Raw genomic sequence first — 25,803 nt, 5'->3', positions numbered from 1 at the left:
GTAACATTTACGACAGGTTTATATATAGGAACATAATGATGAAAACCAAGCTTCACTCATGCTGCGCAGTATGATTGCATGTCGCCATTTTTTAACATGCATGCCTGCATTAGGAATGATGCTAATAAGTTTCGTTTTGAAAGAACACTAACGTTTCATTTTGCTATCGGCAGAGAACTCCATCAACCAACATCTAACAGAATATATATTTTCTCTAGTTATTTCGATTATTGCTCTCATCACTTCAGGTAAGCCTACAATGCGTTCTTGAAGAAAATACTTATTTAAAAATATTTTAGTTATCGTTTAGTCTATACAGCCGTAATAAGGTTTCAATAACATACACTACAACAAACCACAAACAATGAATCTGCATGTCGATGAATTAAGTCGCCGACCAAGGCCTAGGTAGAGATACCAAATTTTTAATACTATAACATCATTGTGCACTTAAAAGAATCCGTTTTACTACATTTCGTTACAACTTACACTTCAAAATTTAGTTTGCTAAATATAATGGCTGTATTTATTAAACTCACCGACACCTATTGCGTGTAACACAGAAATCGCGTTATTACTAATTATCGCGATCCACCAAGGCCTTAATCAATGCCAAGATTTAAGGTTAAACACTGAAAATCAAGCTCTTATTCGAGTGGAAATACAACCACGGGATTGTTATAGAGATTGAGATCCTCCACTCAACGAGTTTCAGTTTGAGTTTTAGGCGGCATGCAGATCCGCTTGTCACGACTTCTTCGTTTCCCGTTATGAAGCAACGATTATTAGCAAACGCTTATTAATTTGATAGATTTGGTATATTTATTGCTGCCGTGCACCAGCACGGCAGCACACTATTCTTGACATCGGACGTATATATAGTCGAAATCTCGATTATTTGTCTGTCCTTCTGTCTGTCACAGATTTCCGGGGGGTTTTTTTACGGATTGAGGGGGAGCGGGCATTTTTAATATTTCACATTATGCTGATAGGAATCGGAAGATAATTTTTTAAATAGGCCTTTCGATACGGCTGATTTACATCAAAGTACTGAACATTTTTGTGTTCAATATGTAGGTAAGCAACAAGGCTGTTTATTCGAGCGAAAATAAGCCGTTTATTTCGAACGAAAATAAGCCGCGGCTTATTTAAATCGCGAACAGCGCGTTTATTTGGGATATTGTTTATATTATTTCAAATTGGTCGCATGCAAACACTCGTATAAACGACTCAAATTCGCGGTCGCACGTCCCGGCGGCCAAGACAGTTTTTGCAGTGTAAATTGATGCTGAACACCAATGTTTGCCGCGGCTTATTTTGGACGAGCTCTACTATAAAAGGTTGGGTTTATTTAGGCTGCGATTTATTTTCGCTCGTATAAATGGCCCTAATGCATAGATTGATCAAAAACAATCGACTTATTGCGACTAAAACAATGTGATTAACAGCTCTAAATAGTGGCCTAGTTGTTCTAGACTCAAGTGTTGATCTCTTCTCTTTCTCTGTCGACAATGATTGTGATATAGCCTATACAAAATGTTTCAGTTGTACATCAGGACAGAGGAATAAAATTATGCGGAGACATTACATGTTTTTCAGTATTTGTCTGAGGCATACCACATTTGGAATGTGCTTGTAATATTTACTATATGGTTTCATTTTTTTGTTTGTGCATATAGCACCAAATGTAATTTTATTTAAATTTGATAAAATGTTGCAAAAGTGCTTAGCATGTGTTGTTTTGATTTTCAATCAATGATAACAATTAAATATACTATAGCTACTTTTGTCTACTCTGTTACTTTGTTTAACATCAGAAAGCCGGTAGAGCTGGAGCCAGTGGTATAAAGAACAGTTATGTATAAGTATAGTTAGGAAAGAAATTAGCTAAAAAAAATGTATAGATTGATCAAAAACAACTTTGAATGTCTTACTGCAACTAAAATAATGTAATTAACAGCTCTAAATAGTGGCCTAATTGTTCTAGACCCAGGTGTTGATCTATTATATTTTTCTAGCTGTGGACAATGATTGTGATATAGCCTGTACAAAATAAAATTATTAACAATAATGAAAATGTTTCAGCTGTACATCAGGGCAGAGGTATAAAATTATGCTGATCGAGACATTACATGTTTTTCACTATTAGTTTGAGGCATACCACATTTGGAATCAATTGCATGTAATAATTTCTATATCGTTTTATCCTTTTGTATATGCATATAGTACCAAATATAATTTTATTTTAATTTAATAACATGTTGCAAAAGTGCTTAGCATGTGTTGTTTTGATTTTCAATTAATGGTAACAATACTATAGCTACTTTTGTCTACTTTGTTACTTTGTTTAACATCAGAAAGGTAGAGTCGAAGCCAGTGGTATAAAGAACAGTTATGTATAAGTATAGTTATGAAAGAAATTAGCTAAAAAGAATTGTGAATTTTGGAGTTACTACAATTTAGAAGTTAAGAGTTTTACACAAATGACCACAGGATTGGTCCAATGGAGACAACCAAAGTGTGGACATAATAAAAAATAAACATATATTTCAGTTCGTATTGAAAACAGAACAGCTATATTCCAACAGCACAAATTATTTTTTACCCCAAGTAAAACAACCTGAACTAAAAGAAGAAAATCTGAATTCTATGTAATTGAATAATACTTGAAGCCTGATGACAAACAGTTATATGCTAATGATTGTTGTTAAAATAAAAGTAAAAAACCTCTTAAAAAATCCCACTAGCTAGAAACTATTTTTTTCTATAGTACAAATTATTTTCTACCCCAGCTAAAACAACAAGAACAAAATCTGAATTCTACATATAATCCAATTTAATTCCAAGCAGGATACAACTTGAAGCCTGATGACAAACCGTTATCTGCCAAAGGTTAAATTGTTGTTGAAGCAACCTCTAAACAAATCCCACTTGAAACTAAATTGAATATATGTATATGCTGTTATTCTGGCAATCAGTAGAGTACATGATAAAATATTTAAGTTTTGAAACTGATCTAGTTAAAAACATTCCAAGTTTAAAGCGGTAAAATCCTTTAAATACAACTTAAATTTCGGCTGTAAACTGCAAGCCTTCATCAGAGCAATCATTCAAATAAAAACAATTCAACATGATTCATGTTGAATTGTTTTATAACGCTTGCTGGTCTAGTTGACTTGATTAAAGCTGCTTTTGCACGGTCAAATACTCTTTGTCTTTGACAAATTTCTCATCTTGATGCATGTGATTGAGCGTATTCAAGTTCAAAACAATATGGTTGCTCAGTAAAGCGAATTATAAAATACATTCATAACTAATCTACTTTACATACAACAGGAGAAAAAATTGTCAAAGGGAATTTTGTCGTGTAAAAGCAACCAAAAGGCAAATAACAGGATGAAATTCAGCATGTTCAGTAACAGTGTCTTTGTTAATCATCGATCCTTGTTTGTACAAAATTCTTTTTGCGCATGGCAGCACTCCCCTTGCGATAGTAACTTCTAGTTTAGGTCCTGAACATTAAAAATCTCCACTGTCTTTTATTAACTTTTGTTTAGGGTGTAAAAGACAATAAAAATTCAATGGTGACATGCATGAACAATGTTACTACGTGGTCATGGACAATAATTTATGTGTCACTCTCGCCATATAGCAAATACAATTGAGTCGAAACTTCACAACTAAATTTATGACGTGTTATTTGAAATAATTTATACATAAGTATTTAATAGACAACTAGCATCCACAAAACGCGGAAAACCACTTTCGCGAGACATTAGCCGGGAGTTTTAGCAGCGACTACGACTACGAAATTCGTCATTCTCGCGCGTTGTTTGCTTACGCCATCAGCCAAAACTCGTAGTTGTTTAAAACCAGTCGATCGTAGATTAACAACCAGATGTCTCTCTTCTGACTAAAAAGCGTAAGCGATTCGTCATTGCATGCGCATCGCTTCCTGCCCATGCTTAATTAGCAAGCGACTAGAGGGATTCATCCCCCCAAAATAATATTTCAAAGTGGGGACGAACTGTTTGAAGTAAAAAACTGCACTTTTCATGATTGTTATCAATATAAATGGTTCGGCTCCATTTTGAAATATCCGGGGGGGTGAACGAACGCCACTTTCGAGTACGAAATTTGCCAACAAACTACTGGCACTCCAAAACCCGGCGCTTACGAGTCATGTTAAATTGCTTTGTTTAACAGAAATGAGATTTCTTGAAATTTTACAAGATTATGAATCCGGAGAAATAAATTAAAACAACGTTTGGAAAACAAATTTCTGCAGGTTGGGATCAAAGTTGAAGGTTTGAAGGTCGAGATTGAAAACAAGAAAAAAGTAGAAAAAACAAGTGCAGATATAGTCAGGAGGATAGCAATACGGAATTTATTTTTGATTTGAGTTTATAAAAAAATATTTTTCTATTCAGAAATAGCTGTAAAATATTGAGTCCAAGTTGTCTCGCTATGCATCCAATCTTTAGTCTGGCCGGCAACGCTACTCTACATTATACAGAAAAGTCGATTCTCGCTTCCCTTGTGAAAAATAACACAAATTAATAGAAAAGCAGATAATACAGTATGCTCTATTTTTCTACAGTAAATCAGAGTGTACAATCATGGCAATTCCAGGACAAGATGTTGCAGGTGTGACATGGTATTTGCATGCATTTATCACTTATCAGCATTTGAGAAATGGCTTTCGAGCATTCTGATTATCATTACCAGAAATTTGCGACATGATAATTTGCATGTATACTAATTTGCATTTAACTTTCAGCATAATGGCCTTCAACTTTTACTATAAAATACATTAGGTAATTATACAAAACTTAAAAATGCCGTTGCCCTAGACCTTGCCCACTGTTTGCCGACCTCTAGATCGGTAGAGCACCTGTTTAGAAACGTTTTGGTGACAGAATTTTTTAGCTTGGGCATTTCTGCATTCTGCCAAATTTAAAGATATATTGCTCAAAGTTTTGTCCGTGTTCTGTCCACGAACTTTTAAAATCGCTCACATCGATTCGAATATTTCGATTCAGATAGTTGATAAATTGACGTGTAATATACCAAAAAAATTGTGAAAGATATTGTCTTTCGTATTTGCGTATAAACTTTTCTGTACGGCTCGGATTTTTACTGCAATCACTTTAAAAAATACTATCAGTCTCATCTGTAACTTGAATAATACGAAGGCTATATACCCATTTGTTCACAATCATTTGGCCGAACGTAGAAATACCTAAGGTAAGTAATTCGATCATTAAAACGTTGGGAAACGGCTGTTTTATTGATCCAGAGGTCGGCAAACAGTGGGCAAGATCTAGGTCAACGGCATTTTTAGATTTTGTGTATTTACTATATGTATTTAATAGTAAAAGTTGAAGGCCATTATGCTGAAAGTTAAATGCAAATTAGTATAAAATGCAAATTATCATGTCGCAAATTTCTGGTAATGATCTCCCTCACCAGAAACTGAGAAGTACCTATATTCTAGATTCTATGTTTTCTACATTCAAAGGCCCATTATTCTTATTCTGGATATGTGCACCCTAAATATCGTACTAATATAGTTTATTGTTTTCAGCATTACAAATTATTGTTCAGGGCAGCGCATTTTGCCGGGATTTGCCGGAGTTGTGGAGTGATATTTCGGAAGTGGAATATATGGAAATAATAAAGGATTCGGCCGGAGAAGGACATAGAATTTTGAGGGTATGTTCTTATCAAAATGTTATCTTCTTTATCCATAATCATAATAAAAATATGGAGGATTGTCGGGCACCATGTGACTGTGTAATATTCTTCCAGTAATTCGTGCATCGTGTTGTAAACTTTGCTACGGAGATCGTCGAAGATTTTGTACACGAACTCACGTCTCTGTCAACACCACGAAATTAGACGAGCTCTTTAGCACTCTGGTAGTTGTATTCAAAGCGTCTTTCTCAATGACTATAGGTATAAATCGATTTACCACATTTGCGGAACAAAGCTAGTCTAGCTATATATTCAATGGGATTATCCATTCATCTAAATACATCGAAATTTGTTGGGATATTATAACATCGTTCACTGAAATAGTCGCAATGAGTTAGTTGTAGTGTTAAGCGATGTGCTTTGCTGCAAATAATGTAAGCGAAATTTCCTAATTTTATGAACTACTGTCGGGCATAGATGTCAGACCAAAAGCAGACATTTGAATCATAAATGCTTTGCATGCTAAATCCATCAATCAGAGCATTTCTGGCCCTTTATTTGCTAAATAATCCTACACTGACCTAAACTTGAGGTGCATACGCTTTCAAGGAGAAGGAAGTTAATTAAAGGGGAGAAGGTTATATCAATAAAAAGACTTATATAAGTCTTAAAAAACTGTATATCAGTTTTGTCACAGTTAATAGAATATACATGGTTTGGAGACTTCATAAAAGTACAATACAACTCATTATCTATGTCGGGGAACATTTATGCAAAAAAATGTTCCTTATTCGTCACGTGTCTATTGTATTTTGAACAAGTAAACCAATAGTAAGGTCTGAATTAACATGTTGTTTAAGTCACGGTTGAGGAGCTAAGCCAAGCCATTGCTATTGGTTAGTTGGGCTAAAATACAATAGACATGTGACGGATAAGGAACCATTTTTTGCATAAACCTGGACAATAACATAGATAATGAGTTGTATTGTACTTCCATCTAGTCTCCAAACCATGTATATTCTAATAACTGTGGTTTTGTCAGTCCATGCATATTGTTAAAATTTGTGTTATACTGAACGAGATCGTATTATCAAATTTAGTGTGGAAATGCAGGGGAACAATTATTTATGAAGACATATAGATGTCAAACTACAATTTGCGATCATTCTTTGGTTTTGATTTAACACACCACTCATGCAATACCTACAGAATCAATACCTACTTCGTCACCTTCATGTCAGCATTTCAGGACTTCACAAGTTAATGCCACACTAGTTGCTTATATATGACTGCAAGTACCAAATCCCATACACTGAATGTACCCCATACAGTGAACAATACTTTATTAGGACGGTGGAAGCGCAGTTGATGCAGTAGAAGCAGCAGTCCGTGTTTTGGAGGACAACGAATATTTTAATGCTGGGTACGGATCAACATTGAACAACGACGGCGAAGTTGAATGTAACGCAATGATCATGGACGGAAGCACGTTAAACACTGGTACAGCTACAACCTTGCAAACGGCGTTCATTTCCACTATAAAACTGTACTGCTGAAGAATATTTCAAGTATAGGTTGAATTGAAAAACGCACCCCTAGATAGTAAAACATTCAAATTTTCTTAGATTCTTTCTGTGATTTAATAGGAGCAGTAATATCTGGACGTTATTTTCGTAATCCTGTCTCTCTTGCTAAGAAAATCATGAACGATACACATCACTGTGCCCTGAGCGGTGAAGGTGCTTTGAACTACGCCATAGAACAAGGATTCCCCACCTGTGGTCCGAATCAACTGATCACACAACGTCAAAGAAATTTGCAAAAAAGGTATTCGGACTTTATGAATTACGTTCGCGTTCGCTTGGGACTTCCAGTGAATCCAACAGATACCGTATCAGCTGTTGCCAGAGATGCCAATGGTCGTTTGGCTTGCGCAGTGTCAACAGGTATCTGTAAACGGTTCCTATATAAAACGAATTGATATATAGTGCCTATATAAAAGGAATATATCACGATTTCAAAAGCAATGCATGCTTTGACGATTGATAAGTATATAGGCTATATCCCAGAGGGGGAAATATTCGTTTGAAATATTTGTAAGAGTAAAGTAAAATAATTAACGAAAGTGTAAACCGATATTCCAACAAGCAGTTTAAAAGCATACTGGTTATTGGTTGCTGCAACATAAGGTCTTCTAACTTTGGCGTTTTTCTATTTCCAGGCGGTATAGCAGGAAGTCTGAAAGGTCGTGTGAGTGACGCAGCGATGGTTGGCTGCGGGGGTTATGCAAATGAACACGGAGCGGCAACCACATCTGGACAGGGAGAGATTTTGATGAAAATGACCTTAGCAAGAGAGGTCGTTTATATGATGGAAAGTGGGATGAATGCTCAGGTTTGGACACGAAACATAAACCAGGGAATAACCCTCTCTACTTGTAGGCAAAACGCAATGAGCGAAATGTCCTTTATCCATTATTTTATCCGTAATATATACGTTTGGTGCAAAAAGAGCGACTTTTGAAAGTGCTCGCTATCTTACTAAAGGCCAAATTTGATGCAAGAGAATGTTAATATTGTTAATAAATTCAATACTTCATGCATGGAAATTAACGTTAATACTCTTGATAAATCCAATACCTAATTTTATGAATACATTCGTTCCCTACAGGAAGCTGCAGAAAATGCTTTGCGAAAGATGCGGGATCAATTTGAACAATCAGGTTTAGGAGGTGTTATTGCGATTGATAAAGATGGAAATGTTGGAAAGGCTTGCACCACTGATTATATGGGTTGGGCAAGCGTGAATGGCGATATCGATACAATAGCTAATGGCTTGAATCCCCAAATGGAAGTTAGGACGTTGTAAACTAGTACCTGACATTACAACAACACGCTAATTATAGCACCTTTATAGCTCTTTGCAATTAACATTTTCACAATGTTTGATTTCACATTTTCACAGTAATTATACTTCACAGTAACCCACTTTAATTATATGAATTCTATCAGAACTAATTTTTCTATTAAAAGCACTGCATACTTATAGAAAATTTGCACGCGCTAACTGCAGTTAAACATTAAAATCAACACATACCAATGTTGTCAAGCGTTATCAACTCAGAAAAGGCCCTGTCGAAGCTTGTAAACTTTCAATATACTTTTATTTTTTTTCATTTGGGCAGCAACACAGTATATTTTTGCTTCGGGAGACGTGTCGATGCCAAATTACGATCCTAGCAAAGATTAGCCATCTTCATTTTCAATTGAAACCGGTGGTTTGACTCAAAAGGATCTTTTTATATTAAGAGCGCCTTTTTTCGTTGAATTATTTTGAACTTTTTCCTTGTTTTATTGCATTTTTTTTAAAGGCATTTCAGATCAAAATACGGTGAAATTTTGTAAATAGGAGTCCACAGTCTTGTTCAAAATCAATAACAGCGGTCAATAATTTCGAGATACTTCATGCTATTTCACTGTTTAACAACCCTAGGCAAGCTCCACGCAAGTTAACTACGTGATTAGTTAATCATCCGACTAACTACGTTTTGTGCAACGCAGTTAAGTCGTGTAGTTAACTAATTATAGTTAAAGATTTAACTACAGTGATTAGTGCTAATCACAGTAAACGTTAACGACGTTTTTATACAACCGGCCCCAGGTTGGCATTTAATTTAGCCTGACCGTTTATCGAAACTTTGTACTGAATGTGTGGCTATTTTACAGGCTCAGAACATATAACTGTATAGAAACACGGAAAATATTTTCTATTTCTTAATTCGAAATCACTTCAGTTAGGGTAAAAGGCTTTAAATTCCAACACCTATCATCAATTCGATTATCGACTTTTTAAGTTAAACTTGCTACAGGAAAGACCCTCGATACGAGGTTGGCTAGAGATTCCCTCTCCGAATGTGGATCGAGAAATTCCAAAATGAGTAGCTGCTAATGAGTGGCGAATCGACATGAGTATGTAGGCTAGTAAATCTAGCGTACATTTGATCTACTGCGGATGCGGCACCACCCTTAACATTTACTCAGGGCCTGTTTTAATGTTCTTCACCCTAGCTGGTATATGAATTCGATATTTTCTTTACAATTTAATTTACGCGTATTTCTACAGTGCAATGTATTAATAAAAAAAAAACAACCAATCATATCAAGTATAACTAAAGGTTTTTGAATAGAACGCTGGGCATGTTATGGATTTTTTTATTAAGGCTGTGACTGTTTTACAATCTGACTGTATTTTTCATAATTTGTATTCAAAATTCATAGACACTAAAACTCGACCTCACAGTCTAATTCTGTAATATACTGTATTGCCAATATCGCTGTTAGATCTATATATGGTAAAGATGAACGATTCATTGTTTCTTGGCCTTGCTATGGCATCGAAATTAATTATGTTTACATAAAAACAAAAAATGTAGTAATGCATTAACTTTAAGCTTTCTAGGAAACAGTTTCAAAATTTGGTCTTAGCCGTTTTGTAACCGTAAATCACGCAGCGTTATAGAGCATAGGCCTTTATGAGTGCAGTAATTACGACAGGTTTAGAAGCATATGAAAACCAGGCTTTACACGTGCTGTGCAGTATCATGCATGTCCCCATTTTTTAACATGCCTGCATTAGGAATAAGGCTGATAAGTTTCGTTTTGATGGAACACTAGTGTTTCATATCGCTACCGGCAGGGAACTCCCCAGCATAAAAGTTAACAGAATATTTTTTTTTCTGTAGTATATAGCTACGTCGATTATTGCTATCTATATGTAACAGAATATATTTTTCAGTTATTCTTTAGCCTAGGAATAGCGTTTCAATAACAACAAACAAGTGAACGTGTTATATTTGCTGGAGATTGCTTCTCAAAATGGGGAGAAATTCCACAATTCTAAAATTAGTAATGATATTAATATTAATGATTTGATGTACTGCGGATTTGATGTTCTTCGGAAATTTTGTAATCGTAAATCACGCTGCCATATAGAGTAGGCCTTTATGACTACAGGATTTACTGTAAACGTTAGGAACATAATATTTGAAAAACAGGCTTCACTCGTGCTGTGCAGTATGCTAGCATGTCGCCATTTCTTAACATACCTGTTTACGAAAAATGCTAATAAGTTTCGTTTTCATAGTATAGCTACTAGCGTTTCATATCGCTATCGGCACGAAACGTCCATCCACCAACATCTATATATATGTGACAGAATATATATTTCCACAGGCTACGTCGATTATTGCTCCTATTTTTTTCTGGTAAGTGTACAATACGGTTTTGAGGCATATATTTCAGTTATCCTTTAGCCTAGGAATAATTTTTCAATAACAACAACGAAGTGAACATGTTAAATTTGCTGGAGTTTGCCTCTCCAAAACGGGAAAAATTTAATAATTCAAAATTAGTAATTAATGATTTGATGTAGCTACTGCGGATTTAATGTATTGCAGAAAATAGCCGTTTTGTAATCGTAAATAACGATGCAATGTAGAGTAGGCCTTTATGACCACGGCATTTACTATAAATGTTAGGAACATAGTATTTATGAAAAACAGGCTTCACTCGTGCTGTACAGTATGCTTACATGTCGCCATTTCTTAACATACCAGATTATAAAAAATGCTAATAATTTAGTTTCGTTTGATGGAGTACTAACGTTTCATATCCCTATCGGCAGGGAACGCCCATCCGCCAACATCTATATATGTGACAGAATATATATATTTCTATAGTATACGTCGATTATTGCTCTTATTATTTACTTCTGGTAAGTGTACAATACGGTTTTGAAGCATATAATTATTTCAGTTATCCTTTAGCCTAGGAAAAGTGTTTCAATAACAACAAACATGGTTACAACGTGGTTGATTTGCTGGAGATTGCTTCTCCGAATGGGAGAAATTCCATAATTCCAAAATTAGTTATTAATGATTTGATGTCTTGCGGATTTGATGTATTGCGGAAAATAGCCGTTTTGTAATCGTGATCGTTAATCACGCTGCGATATAGAGTAGGCCTGTATTACTTCAGGATTTACTTATACAGGTTTAGCCGCGCATGAAAACCAGGCTTCACTCGTGCTGTGCAGTATGGTTGCATGTCGCCATTTCTTAACATACCTGATTATAAAAAATGCTAATATTTTAGTTTCGTTTTGATAGAATACTAGCGTTTCATATCCCCATCGGCAGGGAACGTTCATCCACCAATATCAATATGTAACAGAATATATTTTTCAGTTATCCTTTAGCCTAAGAATAGTGATTCAAAAACAACAAACAAGTGAACGTGTTAAATTTGCTCGAGATTGCTTCTCCATATGGGGAGAAATTTCATAATTCTAAAATTAGTATCAATTAATGATTTGCTATTAAGGTAATTAGGAGCATAATATTTACTATACAGCATTTAGTATAAACTTTAGAAGCACAATATTTACTATACATGCAGCATTTAGTGTAAACGTTAGGAGCATAATATTTATGAAAACCAGGCTTCACTCGTGCTGTGCAGTATGCTTGCATGTCGCCATTTCATAACATACCTGATTATGAAAAATGCTAATAAGTTTCGTTTTCATAGAATACTAGCGTTCCATATCCGTATCGGCAGAAAACGTCCATTCACCAACATCTATATGTAACAGAATATATATATTTTTACAGTATACGTAGATTATTGCTCTTATTATTTCTGACAAGTGTACAATACGGTTTTGAAGCATATATTTCAGTTATCCTTTTGCCTAGAAATAGCATTTCAATAACAACAAACATCGTGTTAAATTTGCTGGAGATTGCTTCTTCATGTGGGGAGAAATTTCATAATTCTAAAATTAGTAGTTAATGATTTCACTGTAACTACTGCGTATTTGATGTACTGCGGAAAATAGCCGTTTTGTAATCGTAAATCACGTTACTATAATTTACAGAGTAGGCCTTTATGACGACAGCGATAACTATAAACGTTAGCAGTATAATCTTTATGAAAAACAGGCTTCACTCGTGCTGTGCAGTATGCTAGCATGTCGCCATTTCTTAACATACCTGTTTACGAAAAATGCTAATAAGTTTCGTTTTCATAGCATAGCTACTAGCGTTTCATATCGCTATCGGCACGAAACGTCCATCCACCAACATCTATATATGTATATATGTGACAGAATATATATTTCCACAGGCTACGTCGATTATTGCTCCTATTTTTTTCTGGTAAGTGTACAATACGGTTTTGAGGCATATATTTCAGTTATCCTTTAGCCTAGGAATAATTTTTCAATAACAACAACGAAGTGAACATGTTAAATTTGCTGGAGTTTGCCTCTCCAAAACGGGAAAAATTTAATAATTCAAAATTAGTAATTAATGATTTGATGTAGCTACTGCGGATTTAATGTATTGCAGAAAATAGCCGTTTTGTAATCGTAAATAACGATGCAATGTAGAGTAGGCCTTTATGACCACGGCATTTACTATAAATGTTAGGAACATAGTATTTATGAAAAACAGGCTTCACTCGTGCTGTACAGTATGCTTACATGTCGCCATTTCTTAACATACCAGATTATAAAAAATGCTAATAATTTAGTTTCGTTTTGATGGAGTACTAACGTTTCATATCCCTATCGGCAGGGAACGCCCATCCGCCAACATCTATATATGTGACAGAATATATATATTTCTATAGTATACGTCGATTATTGCTCTTATTATTTACTTCTGGTAAGTGTACAATACGGTTTTGAAGCATATAATTATTTCAGTTATCCTTTAGCCTAGGAAAAGTGTTTCAATAACAACAAACATGGTTACAACGTGGTTGATTTGCTGGAGATTGCTTCTCCGAATGGGAGAAATTCCATAATTCCAAAATTAGTTATTAATGATTTGATGTCTTGCGGATTTGATGTATTGCGGAAAATAGCCGTTTTGTAATCGTGATCGTTAATCACGCTGCGATATAGAGTAGGCCTGTATTACTTCAGGATTTACTTATACAGGTTTAGCCGCGCATGAAAACCAGGCTTCACTCGTGCTGTGCAGTATGGTTGCATGTCGCCATTTCTTAACATACCTGATTATAAAAAATGCTAATATTTTAGTTTCGTTTTGATAGAATACTAGCGTTTCATATCCCCATCGGCAGGGAACGTTCATCCACCAATATCAATATGTAACAGAATATATTTTTCAGTTATCCTTTAGCCTAAGAATAGTGATTCAAAAACAACAAACAAGTGAACGTGTTAAATTTGCTCGAGATTGCTTCTCCATATGGGGAGAAATTTCATAATTCTAAAATTAGTATCAATTAATGATTTGCTATTAAGGTAATTAGGAGCATAATATTTACTATACAGCATTTAGTATAAACTTTAGGAGCACAATATTTACTATACATGCAGCATTTAGTGTAAACGTTAGGAGCATAATATTTATGAAAACCAGGCTTCACTCGTGCTGTGCAGTATGCTTGCATGTCGCCATTTCATAACATACCTGATTATGAAAAATGCTAATAAGTTTCGTTTTCATAGAATACTAGCGTTCCATATCCGTATCGGCAGAAAACGTCCATTCACCAACATCTATATGTAACAGAATATATATATTTTTACAGTATACGTAGATTATTGCTCTTATTATTTCTGACAAGTGTACAATACGGTTTTGAAGCATATATTTCAGTTATCCTTTTGCCTAGAAATAGCATTTCAATAACAACAAACAACGTGTTAAATTTGCTGGAGATTGCTTCTTCATGTGGGGAGAAATTTCATAATTCTAAAATTAGTAGTTAATGATTTCACTGTAACTACTGCGTATTTGATGTACTGCGGAAAATAGCCGTTTTGTAATCGTAAATCACGTTACTATAATTTACAGAGTAGGCCTTTATGACGACAGCGATAACTATAAACGTTAGCAGTATAATCTTTATGAAAAACAGGCTTCACTCGTGCTGTGCAGTATGCTAGCATGTCGCCATTTCTTAACATACCTGTTTACGAAAAATGCTAATAAGTTTCGTTTTCATAGCATAGCTACTAGCGTTTCATATCGCTATCGGCACGAAACGTCCATCCACCAACATCTATATATATATGTGACAGAATATATATTTCCACAGGCTACGTCGATTATTGCTCCTACTTTTTTCTGGTAAGTGTACAATACGGTTTTGAGGCATATATTTCAGTTATCCTTTAGCCTAGGAATAATTTTTCAATAACAACAACGAAGTGAACATGTTAAATTTGCTGGAGTTTGCCTCTCCAAAACGGGAAAAATTTAATAATTCAAAATTAGTAATTAATGATTTGATGTAGCTACTGCGGATTTAATGTATTGCAGAAAATAGCCGTTTTGTAATTGTAAATAACGATGCAATGTAGAGTAGGCCTTTATGACCACGGCATTTACTATAAATGTTAGGAACATAGTATTTATGAAAAACAGGCTTCACTCGTGCTGTACAGTATGCTTACATGTCGCCATTTCTTAACATACCAGATTATAAAAAATGCTAATAATTTAGTTTCGTTTTGATGGAGTACTAACGTTTCATATCCCTATCGGCAGGGAACGCCCATCCGCCAACATCTATATATGTGACAGAATATATATATTTCTATAGTATACGTCGATTATTGCTCTTATTATTTACTTCTGGTAAGTGTACAATACGGTTTTGAAGCATATAATTATTTCAGTTATCCTTTAGCCTAGGAAAAGTGTTTCAATAACAACAAACATGGTTACAACGTGGTTGATTTGCTGGAGATTGCTTCTCCGAATGGGAGAAATTCCATAATTCCAAAATTAGTTATTAATGATTTGATGTCTTGCGGATTTGATGTATTGCGGAAAATAGCCGTTTTGTAATCGTGATCGTTAATCACGCTGCGATATAGAGTAGGCCTTTATTACTTCAGGATTTACTTATACAGGTTTAGCCGCGCATGAAAACCAGGCTTCACTCGTGCTGTGCAGTATGGTTGCATGTCGCCATTTCTTAACATACCTGATTATAAAAAATGCTAATATTTTAGTTTCGTTTTGATAGAGTACTAGCGTTTCATATCCCCATCGGCAGGGAACGTTCATCCACCAATATCAATATGTAACAGAATATATTTTTCAGTTATCCTTTAGCCTAGGAATAGTGATTCAAAAACAACTAACAAGTGAACGTGTTAAATTTGCTCGAGATTGCTTCTCCATATGGGGAGAAATTTCATAATTCTAAAATTAGTATCAATTAATGATTTGCTATAAACGTAATTAGGAGCATAATATTTACTATACATCATTTAGTATAAACGTTAGGAGCATAATATTTACTATACAGCATTTAGTGTAAACGTTAGGAGCATAATATTTATGAAAACCAGGCTTCACTAGTGCTGTGCATGCAGTATGCTTGCATGTTGCCATTTCTTAACATACCTGATTATGAAAAATGCTAATAAGTTTCGTTTTCATAGAATACTAACGTTTCATATACTTATCGGCAGGGAACGTCCATTCACCAACATCCATATGTAACAGAATATATATATTTCTATACAGTATACGTCGATTATTGCTCTTATTATTTCTGGCAAGTGTACAATACGGTTTTGAAGCATATATTTCAGTTATCCTTTTGCCTAGAAATAGCATTTCAATAACAACAAACAACGTGTTAAATTTGCTGGAGATGGCTTCTTTATATGAGGAGAAATTACATAATTCTAAAATTGGTAATTGATGATTTGACTGTAACTACTGCGGATTTCATGTACTGCGGAAAATAGCCGTTTTGTAATGGTAAATCACGCTGCCATAATTTACAGAGTAGGCCTTTATGACTACAGCATTTACTATAAACGTTAGGAGCATAATATTTAGGAAAAACAGGCTTCACTCGTGCTGTGCAGTATGCTTCTCGTGCTGTGCAGTATATGCTTGCATGTCGCCATTTCTTAACATATCTGTTTACGAAAAATGCTAATAAGTTTCGTTTTGATAGAGTACTGACTAGCGTTACATATCCCTATCGGCAGGAAACGTCCATCCGCCAACATCTATATATGTGACAGAATATATATTTCCATAGTATACGTCGATTATTGCTCTTATTATTTCTGGTAAGTGTACAATACGGTTTTGAAGCATATATTTCAGTTATCCTTTAGCCTAGGAATAGTGTTTCAATAACAACAAAGAAGTGAACGTGTTAAATTTGCTGGAGTTTGCCTCTCCAAAAGGGGAAAAATTCCATAATTCCAAAATTAGTAATTAATGATTTGATGTAGCTACTGCGGATTTAATGTATTGCAGGAAATAGCCGTTGTGTAATCGTAAATCACGATGCGATATAGAGTAGGCCTTTATGACTACCGCATTTACTATAAACGTTAGTAGCATAATATTTATGAAACACAGGCTTCACTCGTGCTGTACAGTATTCTTGCTTGTCGCCAATTTTTAACATACCTGATTATAAAAAATGCTAAAAATTTAGTTTCGTTTTGATCGAGTACTAACGTTTCATTTTGTAGGCAGGAAACGCCCATCCGCCAACATCTATATATATGTGACAGAATATATATATATTTCTTTAGTATACGTCGATTATTGCTCTTATTATTTCTGGTAAGATGTAGCTACAATACGTTTTTGAAGCATATATTTCAGTTATCTTTTAGCGTAGGAATAGTGTTTTAATAACAACAAACAATTACGTGTTAAATTTGCTGGGGATTGCTTCTCCGAATGGGAGAAAATCCATACCCCCAAAATTAGTAATTTTTGTAATCGTAATCGTAAATCACGCTGCGATATAGAGTAGGCCTTTATGACTACAGGATTTACTTATGCAGGTTTAGCCGCGTATGAAAACCAGGCTTCACTCGTGCTGTGCAGTATGCTTACATGTCGCAATTTCTTAACATACCTGATTATAAAAAATGCTAATATTTTAGTTTCGTTTTGATAGATTACTAGCGTTTCATATCCCTATCGGCAGGGAACGCCCATCCACCAACATTTATGTGTTACAGAATATATATTTCTAATATATACGTCGATTATTGCTCTTATTATTTCGAAGTAGGCCTTTCTGACTACATCTATTCTTATCATTTCATATAGAGTAGGTCTTAATGACTACAGCATAAGCTATAAAGGTTAGGAGCATAATATTTATAAAAACAGACCTCACTCGTGCTGATCGTGTGACAGAGTGATCGAAAACATGTATTAAATTTTGTTATATTTCACGTATTTTTTCACGAATCTGTGGGCCAGTTTCTTACAATTAGATTGATTGAGCTAAAGGAGGATATACTTGCAACTGTCGCCTCAGATATGTTGGTGTTTGAAATATTAATCGCAAAAGCATTACCTTGGGCATGCGCAGTATAGGTTCATTATTGTGTTTTATTATATGGCAAGCGTCACTTCCTGTGAAATGGAACTCAATGATTGGCTGAGAAGAATTTTCAGTGGTCCGTTACATTCCTGTAATGCACCTGCACTTTCCTGTAATGAACCAACATTACAGGCGATCCCTTACGAGATGAAAAACAGAGAAATTTTGAATGAGAAGGCACAAATTAATAAAACTTTAATTGCTTTTGAAATTAATGAGACGATCTCCAGAGAGTTTACCTAAACTAAGTAATTCAATAAATTATTTTGTTTTTGTTTTTATCAAATGCATACCAGGTTACTATAGTACTCGACTCGAATTCATGTATTTCTTTTTTGTTTCAAGTGCAAATACATGATTTATGCCATATAATAAACTTTTTATTAACCTCGCTTGCTCGGTCTTTACCGAGAAATATCGGACGTCGAACTTTTTGTTTCTTATTTGAGCAGTTCTTTTTGACCGCCAGTGTGTACTCAAACATTATGCTTTAGCTACACACGACCCACTATAGTACAGGATCACTTATGCATAGCTAATCCCAAGCGGGTATAAGCCGAATTTTGTATGTACTTGTCTGTGCGATAAAATCGTCTTAAAATGAGTATTGATATGTATAATTTTTCAAAACTTCACAACTTCATTTATGACGTGCTATTTGATATACGCATAGGTGATAATTGACAAGCTAGTATCCACGAAAATGCGGAAGGCGACTTTCGCTTGGCATTGTCTCAACCGTTCGGTTGTAACACAACCCGGTGTAAATAAATACCTACAATTTTGTAAATTCTCGAAATTTTTCGGGTCGGCACTTGCCCCGCTAGCCCGTACGCTTATGGGTTTCATACCTTCTTTAATTTAGTGCAAATTTCTTTATTTCAGCCGAAACTTGGTAATGGCGGGTTTCCCTGCTCCTTTAAACATTTCATTAAAAATCACTAGTGACAATACAGTGGTGGAAGTGGAAGTGGAAGTAGAAGATGGCGAGATTACACTGGGCGTTTTGCTGCGCATTTCACCGCTAGGAGCTTTAGTCCTAGATGTTATTTACATCGTTTTTGGTTATAATCGAGATGACCAAGATGATCCGGACGTTGAAGAAGGATCACTACAAGTTAAATTGCGTTGTTTAACAGAAGAAAGGTTTCTTGAAGTTTTAGAAGATCTTGAGTCCGGTAGAATAAGACAACGCTTGGAAAACGAATTTTTGCGGGTTGGGATCAAAGTGGAAGGTTTGAAGATCGAGATTAAAAACATGGAAGAAGTTGAAAAAACAAGAGTGGAAATAGAAAAGCGGTAGCTATGTAGAATTTTTTACTTTGAAGCGCCTTGATCTTAAGTTATAGTTGAGATCAAGATTTATATAAACCATCCCATTAAGTTTTGTTCCTGTCTCTCAATATATATAAAGTTCTCAAAATCTCAAATTAATGAACTGCTCTGAAATACTATATATATATTATTTATGTCTTCAGTACTTCGTCTTGACTCTCAGTATATTAGCAAACAAAAAGATATTGGCACTGTGGGACAAAATAGCCCGGTTGCATGGCTGGCTGTATACTATAATCAAAAACGTATTTTAGTGTATATTGAAGGTTTATTGCGCCAAAACGCGCCCCTGCCGTGTATAATGACGTAAAAACAACTCTGTAATTTGCATCAAGATTTACTAAATCTTGAAAGCAATGGAAATCATTGGGGAAAATATTTAATCGGCGATGTCCGGTGATCTATTGTCGGTGATCAATGAAGTAGATAATTTCCTTTGTTGATTTTCACGCCTGTATATCGATGGCAGACCACTCGATTCTCGCTTCCATGAGAAATATAGAAGCAGAAATCACAGTAGCTTTATTTTTTTACAGTAAATTGGCGCAAGGAGAAGACAAACAACAAGTTCTACCAATAGAACGTTTGACATTCCATCACTCAGGTATGACATACTATTCGCATAATTTATAACCCCCGAGCCGGTGCAGAGCACCGTGCGAGGATACTAATTCCGCTCGGATATTTACACCCACGATGCACAAATGCGAAATCAAAGTCGCTCGCCATTATGCAATGGACCTGCGAATAATTCATACAAATTCATACAAACGTGCGAATAATTCAGTTCAGAAAAATCTCCTTGAGTAACGAGTACAATTTTGCCGGCTTATCACTGATGTTTCCAATGGGCAAAACCACGCTCAACACCGTAGAGATTTTCGTAATATTTATTTATATATTCTAAAATGATTGCGTTTGATTAGATTACATTATATTATTGATTGGTGAATAAAGAACTTAACACATTACAAATAAAGATTATAATACCTGAAGAGTGGGTCTCTACGGCTTGACACAGCACTTCATTTCATTTCATACACAAGCAATGCTCAATATCAAACTGAATCTTTTTGTTCTTATCCTAATATTTTATAACTGTCCCGAATCAAATTACAAATTAACACCGATCCTATCGAGAGCAAATCAGTTGAATCAGAGTGTAATCAAGATAAATTGAATATAGCGTAACAAATATAATTAATAAAGATGTAAAGTTCTGTCCGAAAGTGGACTGTTTGAAACAACTGACGTCAGTAAAAATAGCCCGAATTTTGGTAGAATTGAATAAAAATTGGCCCAACATTACTGCATTCAATTTTTAGGGAGAGGGAGTCAGCCATGCCCCTCCATCCTGGCATCCTCTCGTATGTTTATTTTGGATATTCACCTGAATATCGTATTGAACTAGTTAATTGTTTTTAGAACCACAAATTATTGTTCAGAGCGGCGCCTATAGCTGGCCGTTGTGGCGGAGTAATACTGAGTTAAACCAATATATGAACGAGGTGAAGAATGCTGCCGAACATGGGTATATGATTTTGAGGGTAAGTTCTTGTCTAAATGAAAAATTTATGTGGACAGATCTTTGTTAAAATTATTGTCAAATTTTGCGATATCATACAAGATGAGTAATGTTAAAATTAGTTACATCACACAATTTGGTTATCGAATTAAGTGTGAGAAATGATTGTTTATAAAGACAAGATGTCGATCAATCCTATTTGGAACCCTTAAGTTCTTTGCATTGTTTTCACACACCATGCACCGAATAACGTACACATGCGTATACATGGCAAGATTAGTCACCTTTATGTTAGCATTTTAGGACTTCACAAGTTAAATCCATAACTACCAACTTCCCAATACTCGATATCATACAATAAAATACATTGATATACAATCTTCGTGCATTGGCCTAAATCTACTCATGCGATTGGTCAAAATCAATCACGTGGTTTCTTGTTGCCTGGCGACATGCAGTTCATGGGAATAATTTATTCGCAATAACCCATGAAAATCGTGGTCCAACAACGAAGCTTGGATCTTCAATGCAGCAATCAATGAACTCAGATTGTGTTAGAGACTTTATGCTCGTGTTTTGTTTACAAATAAACGCACTTGCTGACCATATACAATGAACTCGAAATTTCAATATCTCGTTGTATGGTCAGCGCGTGCTTTTATTAGTGAACAAAACACTTACAACATCTCTAACCCTTAATTATTAGAACGGCGGAAGCGCGATTGACGCAGTAGAGGAAGCAGTACGTGTTATGGAGGACTGCGTATATTTTAATGCTGGTTACGGATCAGTATTGAATAATGACGGTGAAGTTCAATGTGACGCAATGATCATGGATGGGAGCACGTTAAACACTGGTACAGCTTCGACTCTGTCTTATATATTTAGATAAGTTTACTTTTTTCTCTCAGATACCGACTAATAAACCAGTCAACGGCGGTCATTTTCGAAATTGTGCTACAGATTATTGCATAAAATTATTGACATATTACAAAACAGGCTATTGCGTGTTTCTATACTTCAATATAGGAGCAGTAATATCTGGACGTCATTTCCCTCATCCTGTCTCACTTGCCAAGAAAATCATGAATGACACATATCACTGTGCCCTGAGTGGTGAAGGTGCTTTAAAATACGCCACGGAACATGGGTTCCCCACCTGTGATCCAGATTACCTGGTCACACGACGTGCTGAAAGATTGAAAAGTGTTGCTTATTCCGACTTTCCTGGTTACGTACGCCATCGCTTGGGACGTCCAGCGTATGAAACTGAAAGCTTGAAGGAAACAGATTCGGCTGATCCTGAGAATAAAGAGACTAAGGAGACTAAAGAGACCAAAGAGACTAAAGTGACCAAAGGAGCCCTGGGCAGTGATACTGTATCAGCTGTTGCCAGAGATGCTTCTGGTCGTTTGGCTTGCGCAGTGTCAACAGGTATCTCTAGAGCACATAAGAAAAATGGTTAAAGTAGTTAAAATAGTTAAAACATGAATTTCTCAGATAAATTTCACTTTCATTACTGCCTAAACAAGTCTGTAGGATCAAACTTAATGTAGGTTCAGTTACAACTAATTACCTTGCCGTTTCAAGGTCATTTTATAACTTCAAATTAAGTATATAAAACAGAAATTAAAATTTAGCACTGAATTACTATCATTGAATTCAGGGATAAATATTAGAAGATAATTATCCGATCTTTCAAATTTAAATGGATATCATGCACGATTTCAAAAGCATTTTAAATCTTTTACAAGGTTGTGATTTCATTTTGCGAACAAAAATATATGTACTCGGGGAATTTCTATTATAATAAATACAAGATATCTCCATTTTTGACGATTTTGTATTATAGACTAAATTTTGATTTATGGAAGGAAATGCAACTAAATTACAACAACTGAAAAGAGCGTACTGAAATTAGTAGAAATGCAAAGTTTGGCTTCAAAATGTTCTAAAATACGGAGAATATAGCCTTGCTAAGTTAGCAAATTGGTATATTCTTTTACGACAAACGGAAATTGTTACCATTTTTGGCCTAAATGTGGTAACAATTTCCGTTTGTTTTAGAAAGTATACAAATTTGCAAACTTTGCAAGGCTATATTTTCCGCATTTTACAACATTTTGAAACCAAACTTGGCATTTTTACATATTTTAGTACACTCTTTTTAGTTGTTATGATTTAATTGCATTTCCTTCCATAGATCAAAATGTAGTCTATAATGCAAAAGGTCTATTGATATGTATATCCAATTAAGATATGGAAATATTAAAAAATGAAAAAATTAAAATGAAAAAACAATAGGCAATTCAAACACATACTGGTTACTGGTTGCTGAAACATTATGAACAGTTAAAGTCTTCCAACATGAGCATTATTCCCATTCCAGGCGGTATACCCGGAAGCCTGAAAGGTCGTGTGAGTGACGCAGCGATGGTTGGCTGCGGGGGTTATGCAAATGAACACGGAGCAGCAACCACATCTGGACAGGGAGAGCTTTTGATGAAAATGACCTTAGCAAGAGAGGTCGTTTATATGATGGAAAGTGGGAGGAATGCTCAGGTTTGGATACGAAACATAAACTATGGGAATAACCCAGTTTATACTCATACAGGCAAAACGCATTGAACAGAATTTCTTTTTTATCTATTGTTCTTGATGCGTTAATTGGCATATAAAAAGAACGACTTTTGAAAGGCCAAATTTGAGAACTACATTCATTCTTTGAAAAATTGACACATTTTTCGCTACAGGACGCCGCAGAAAATGCGTTGCGAAAGATGGAGAAGAAATTCGGCCAAGACTCAGGTGTAGGAGGTGTTATTGCAATTGATAAAGAAGGAAATTTTGGAAAAGCTTTTACCACCGCTATGATGGGTTGGGTGAGCATCAAGAATAATGAAACAGAACAGGGTTTTGATCACAATATGGGAATGTAGGACGTTGTTAACTATATATTACTTACCTGCATGGTATTAGTCCTGGGTTTAGTTTGCACGTATATTGCACGTTTTCGCTTTGCAAAGCGGCTAATTTTATAATTTGCCTCACCGTGAATGAAGTGGCAGCTATATATGTATAACTCACTCTAATTTTATTAACTCTACCACGACTATGTTTTCTATTAAAAAGCACTGCATATCGAAAAGTTGTTCCTGTGTATACTAACATGTATTTATTGGCCTGGTTTATACTAGAAACGCGGGTTACCCGTCTGACAAGACAAACTGTCTGGACGATTGAACTAAGTAGACGAATAGGTCAGACAAAACAGAATCGCTTGTTCATAGAAAGTGCACAGGAATTGGGAACGAATATATGCCGGCATGGCAGGGAAATGCAAATTTAAAATGACGGCAAAATGCAATTAGGGAAGTATTTATCTGGTAGAAGAAAATTAAATGAAGAAAAATTAGCTATTCACGTGGCAAAAAGAGTTCACAAGCGCTATTTTACGAGGAATTTTTTTCGTAGTTCGTTCCCACCCCGTATTTATACTAACAGACGGATGATGCTTCTAGACAAAATTAACTGCCCGCTCAAATTCTTCTAAATAGATGAACTATGCGGATATCTTGTGTTAAGGGGTTATTCCTTTACATTCTTATGCCTGTAGATAAATACTCTGTAACACTGTGGTTGAAGTTAAAGATTTATGTTCATAATAATTTACGCCAGCATGGCGAAATCATTACCCTTCATGCATGTTTAATTACAGATTTTTTTATTGATTTCTGAATGGGTGTTTATATGGATGATTTTTTTCATTGTGTGCCACTTCTGTGCCAGTTCAGGACTCAGAAAGAAGGAATTTCAAATATAGCTGCTCTGGAATAATCGGCGAAGGTTTGTTTCCATTCTGCTATATTAGCCTATACCGAGGCTTTAAAGAGTATCGTTACTGGATCGGCAATAATCGACATCAAATGTAAAATATTAATGTAAAATGTTAAATATTTAATAGTTAGAACATAACAATAACATGACAGGGGTTCTCTGCAAGGAAAGATGTTATTGAATGCATGTATTCATATATGTACAATAGCTGCATAATCGTTTGCATTTATTGCATGGTTATGATTAGTATAATAACAGCGATGTGTATAAATTATATTATAAAGGGTATATTCGAGTCGCTTTTTTAGGTGTAAGTATATATAATATAAGCAGACTGATACTGTTTTAAAGATGGAATCACAGGAAAGCCAGGTTTTGAACCGAGACGACGAAGTGGAGAATCGTGAAGGCTTCCGTAAAAGATCGGATTTTTTCAGTCATATCGACACATTTATAAAGGTATTCGCATGCATTTTTTAAATTTTTAAATTTTCTGTACAATGTTTGCCGCTTTAAAGCACAAAATTATACGAGAATTGCTTCAAGATCGACTAGTTTGCTGTAAACTGAACTGTAGGGTTATATATACCTGCGCTATATCTAGGTAAATAACACAGGAATTTCCATGCAATTTACCTAATACATCTTGAGGCTTCATCCTCGAATTTGAAATGTGTATTCCACTCGAAATTAAGACCCTTAATTTGAACGTAATATCATATACATTAACTTTTGTGTTTAAGCAAAACTATAATATTATACAGAATAATTATCATGCACTCAAGTCTTCAAGATAATGCTATACATGTTATAAAATTATACAAAGTAAAGCAATATTGGTCTTTCGCTTGGCTAAAAATAAAAACAATCGTTTTCTGACAGCAATGCACCCATGCAGCACACATAAATAAGCCAAATATTTCATTTTGCCTAATGTGATAAGCAATTGTCTATGTATATATATATATATCGCCGATTGCGATTTGA

General features: G+C 35.1%; 2 protein-coding genes across 2 annotated transcripts; both read left to right on the top strand.

Annotated features, from left to right (window-relative positions):
• The first annotated feature begins 4,619 nt into the window (after window positions 1-4,619).
• Window positions 4,620-8,565, top strand: LOC114517190 (isoaspartyl peptidase/L-asparaginase-like). The gene is made up of 6 exons (XM_028536848.1): window positions 4,620-4,647; window positions 5,588-5,715; window positions 7,047-7,197; window positions 7,344-7,643; window positions 7,919-8,091; window positions 8,368-8,565. The coding sequence occupies exons 1-6, from the start codon at window positions 4,620-4,622 to the stop codon at window positions 8,563-8,565; spliced, it is 978 nt and encodes a 325-aa protein (XP_028392649.1).
• Window positions 8,566-22,013: 13,448 nt separating this feature from the next.
• LOC114517303 (isoaspartyl peptidase/L-asparaginase-like) lies at window positions 22,014-24,287 on the top strand. Its single transcript, XM_028536979.1, has 3 exons — window positions 22,014-22,413; window positions 23,369-23,541; window positions 23,733-24,287. The coding sequence occupies exons 1-3, from the start codon at window positions 22,065-22,067 to the stop codon at window positions 23,916-23,918; spliced, it is 708 nt and encodes a 235-aa protein (XP_028392780.1). The 5' UTR covers window positions 22,014-22,064; the 3' UTR covers window positions 23,919-24,287.
• Window positions 24,288-25,803: the final 1,516 nt, after the last annotated feature.

Source organism: Dendronephthya gigantea, unplaced genomic scaffold, assembly GCF_004324835.1.
Source record: "Dendronephthya gigantea isolate DGI-Jeju-01 unplaced genomic scaffold, DenGig_1.0 000007F, whole genome shotgun sequence".
In the NCBI taxonomy this organism is placed as follows: domain Eukaryota; kingdom Metazoa; phylum Cnidaria; class Anthozoa; order Malacalcyonacea; family Nephtheidae; genus Dendronephthya; species Dendronephthya gigantea.
The sequence above is the reverse complement of the archived record's forward strand: the minus strand, read 5'-3'. Positions and strand labels throughout refer to the sequence as shown.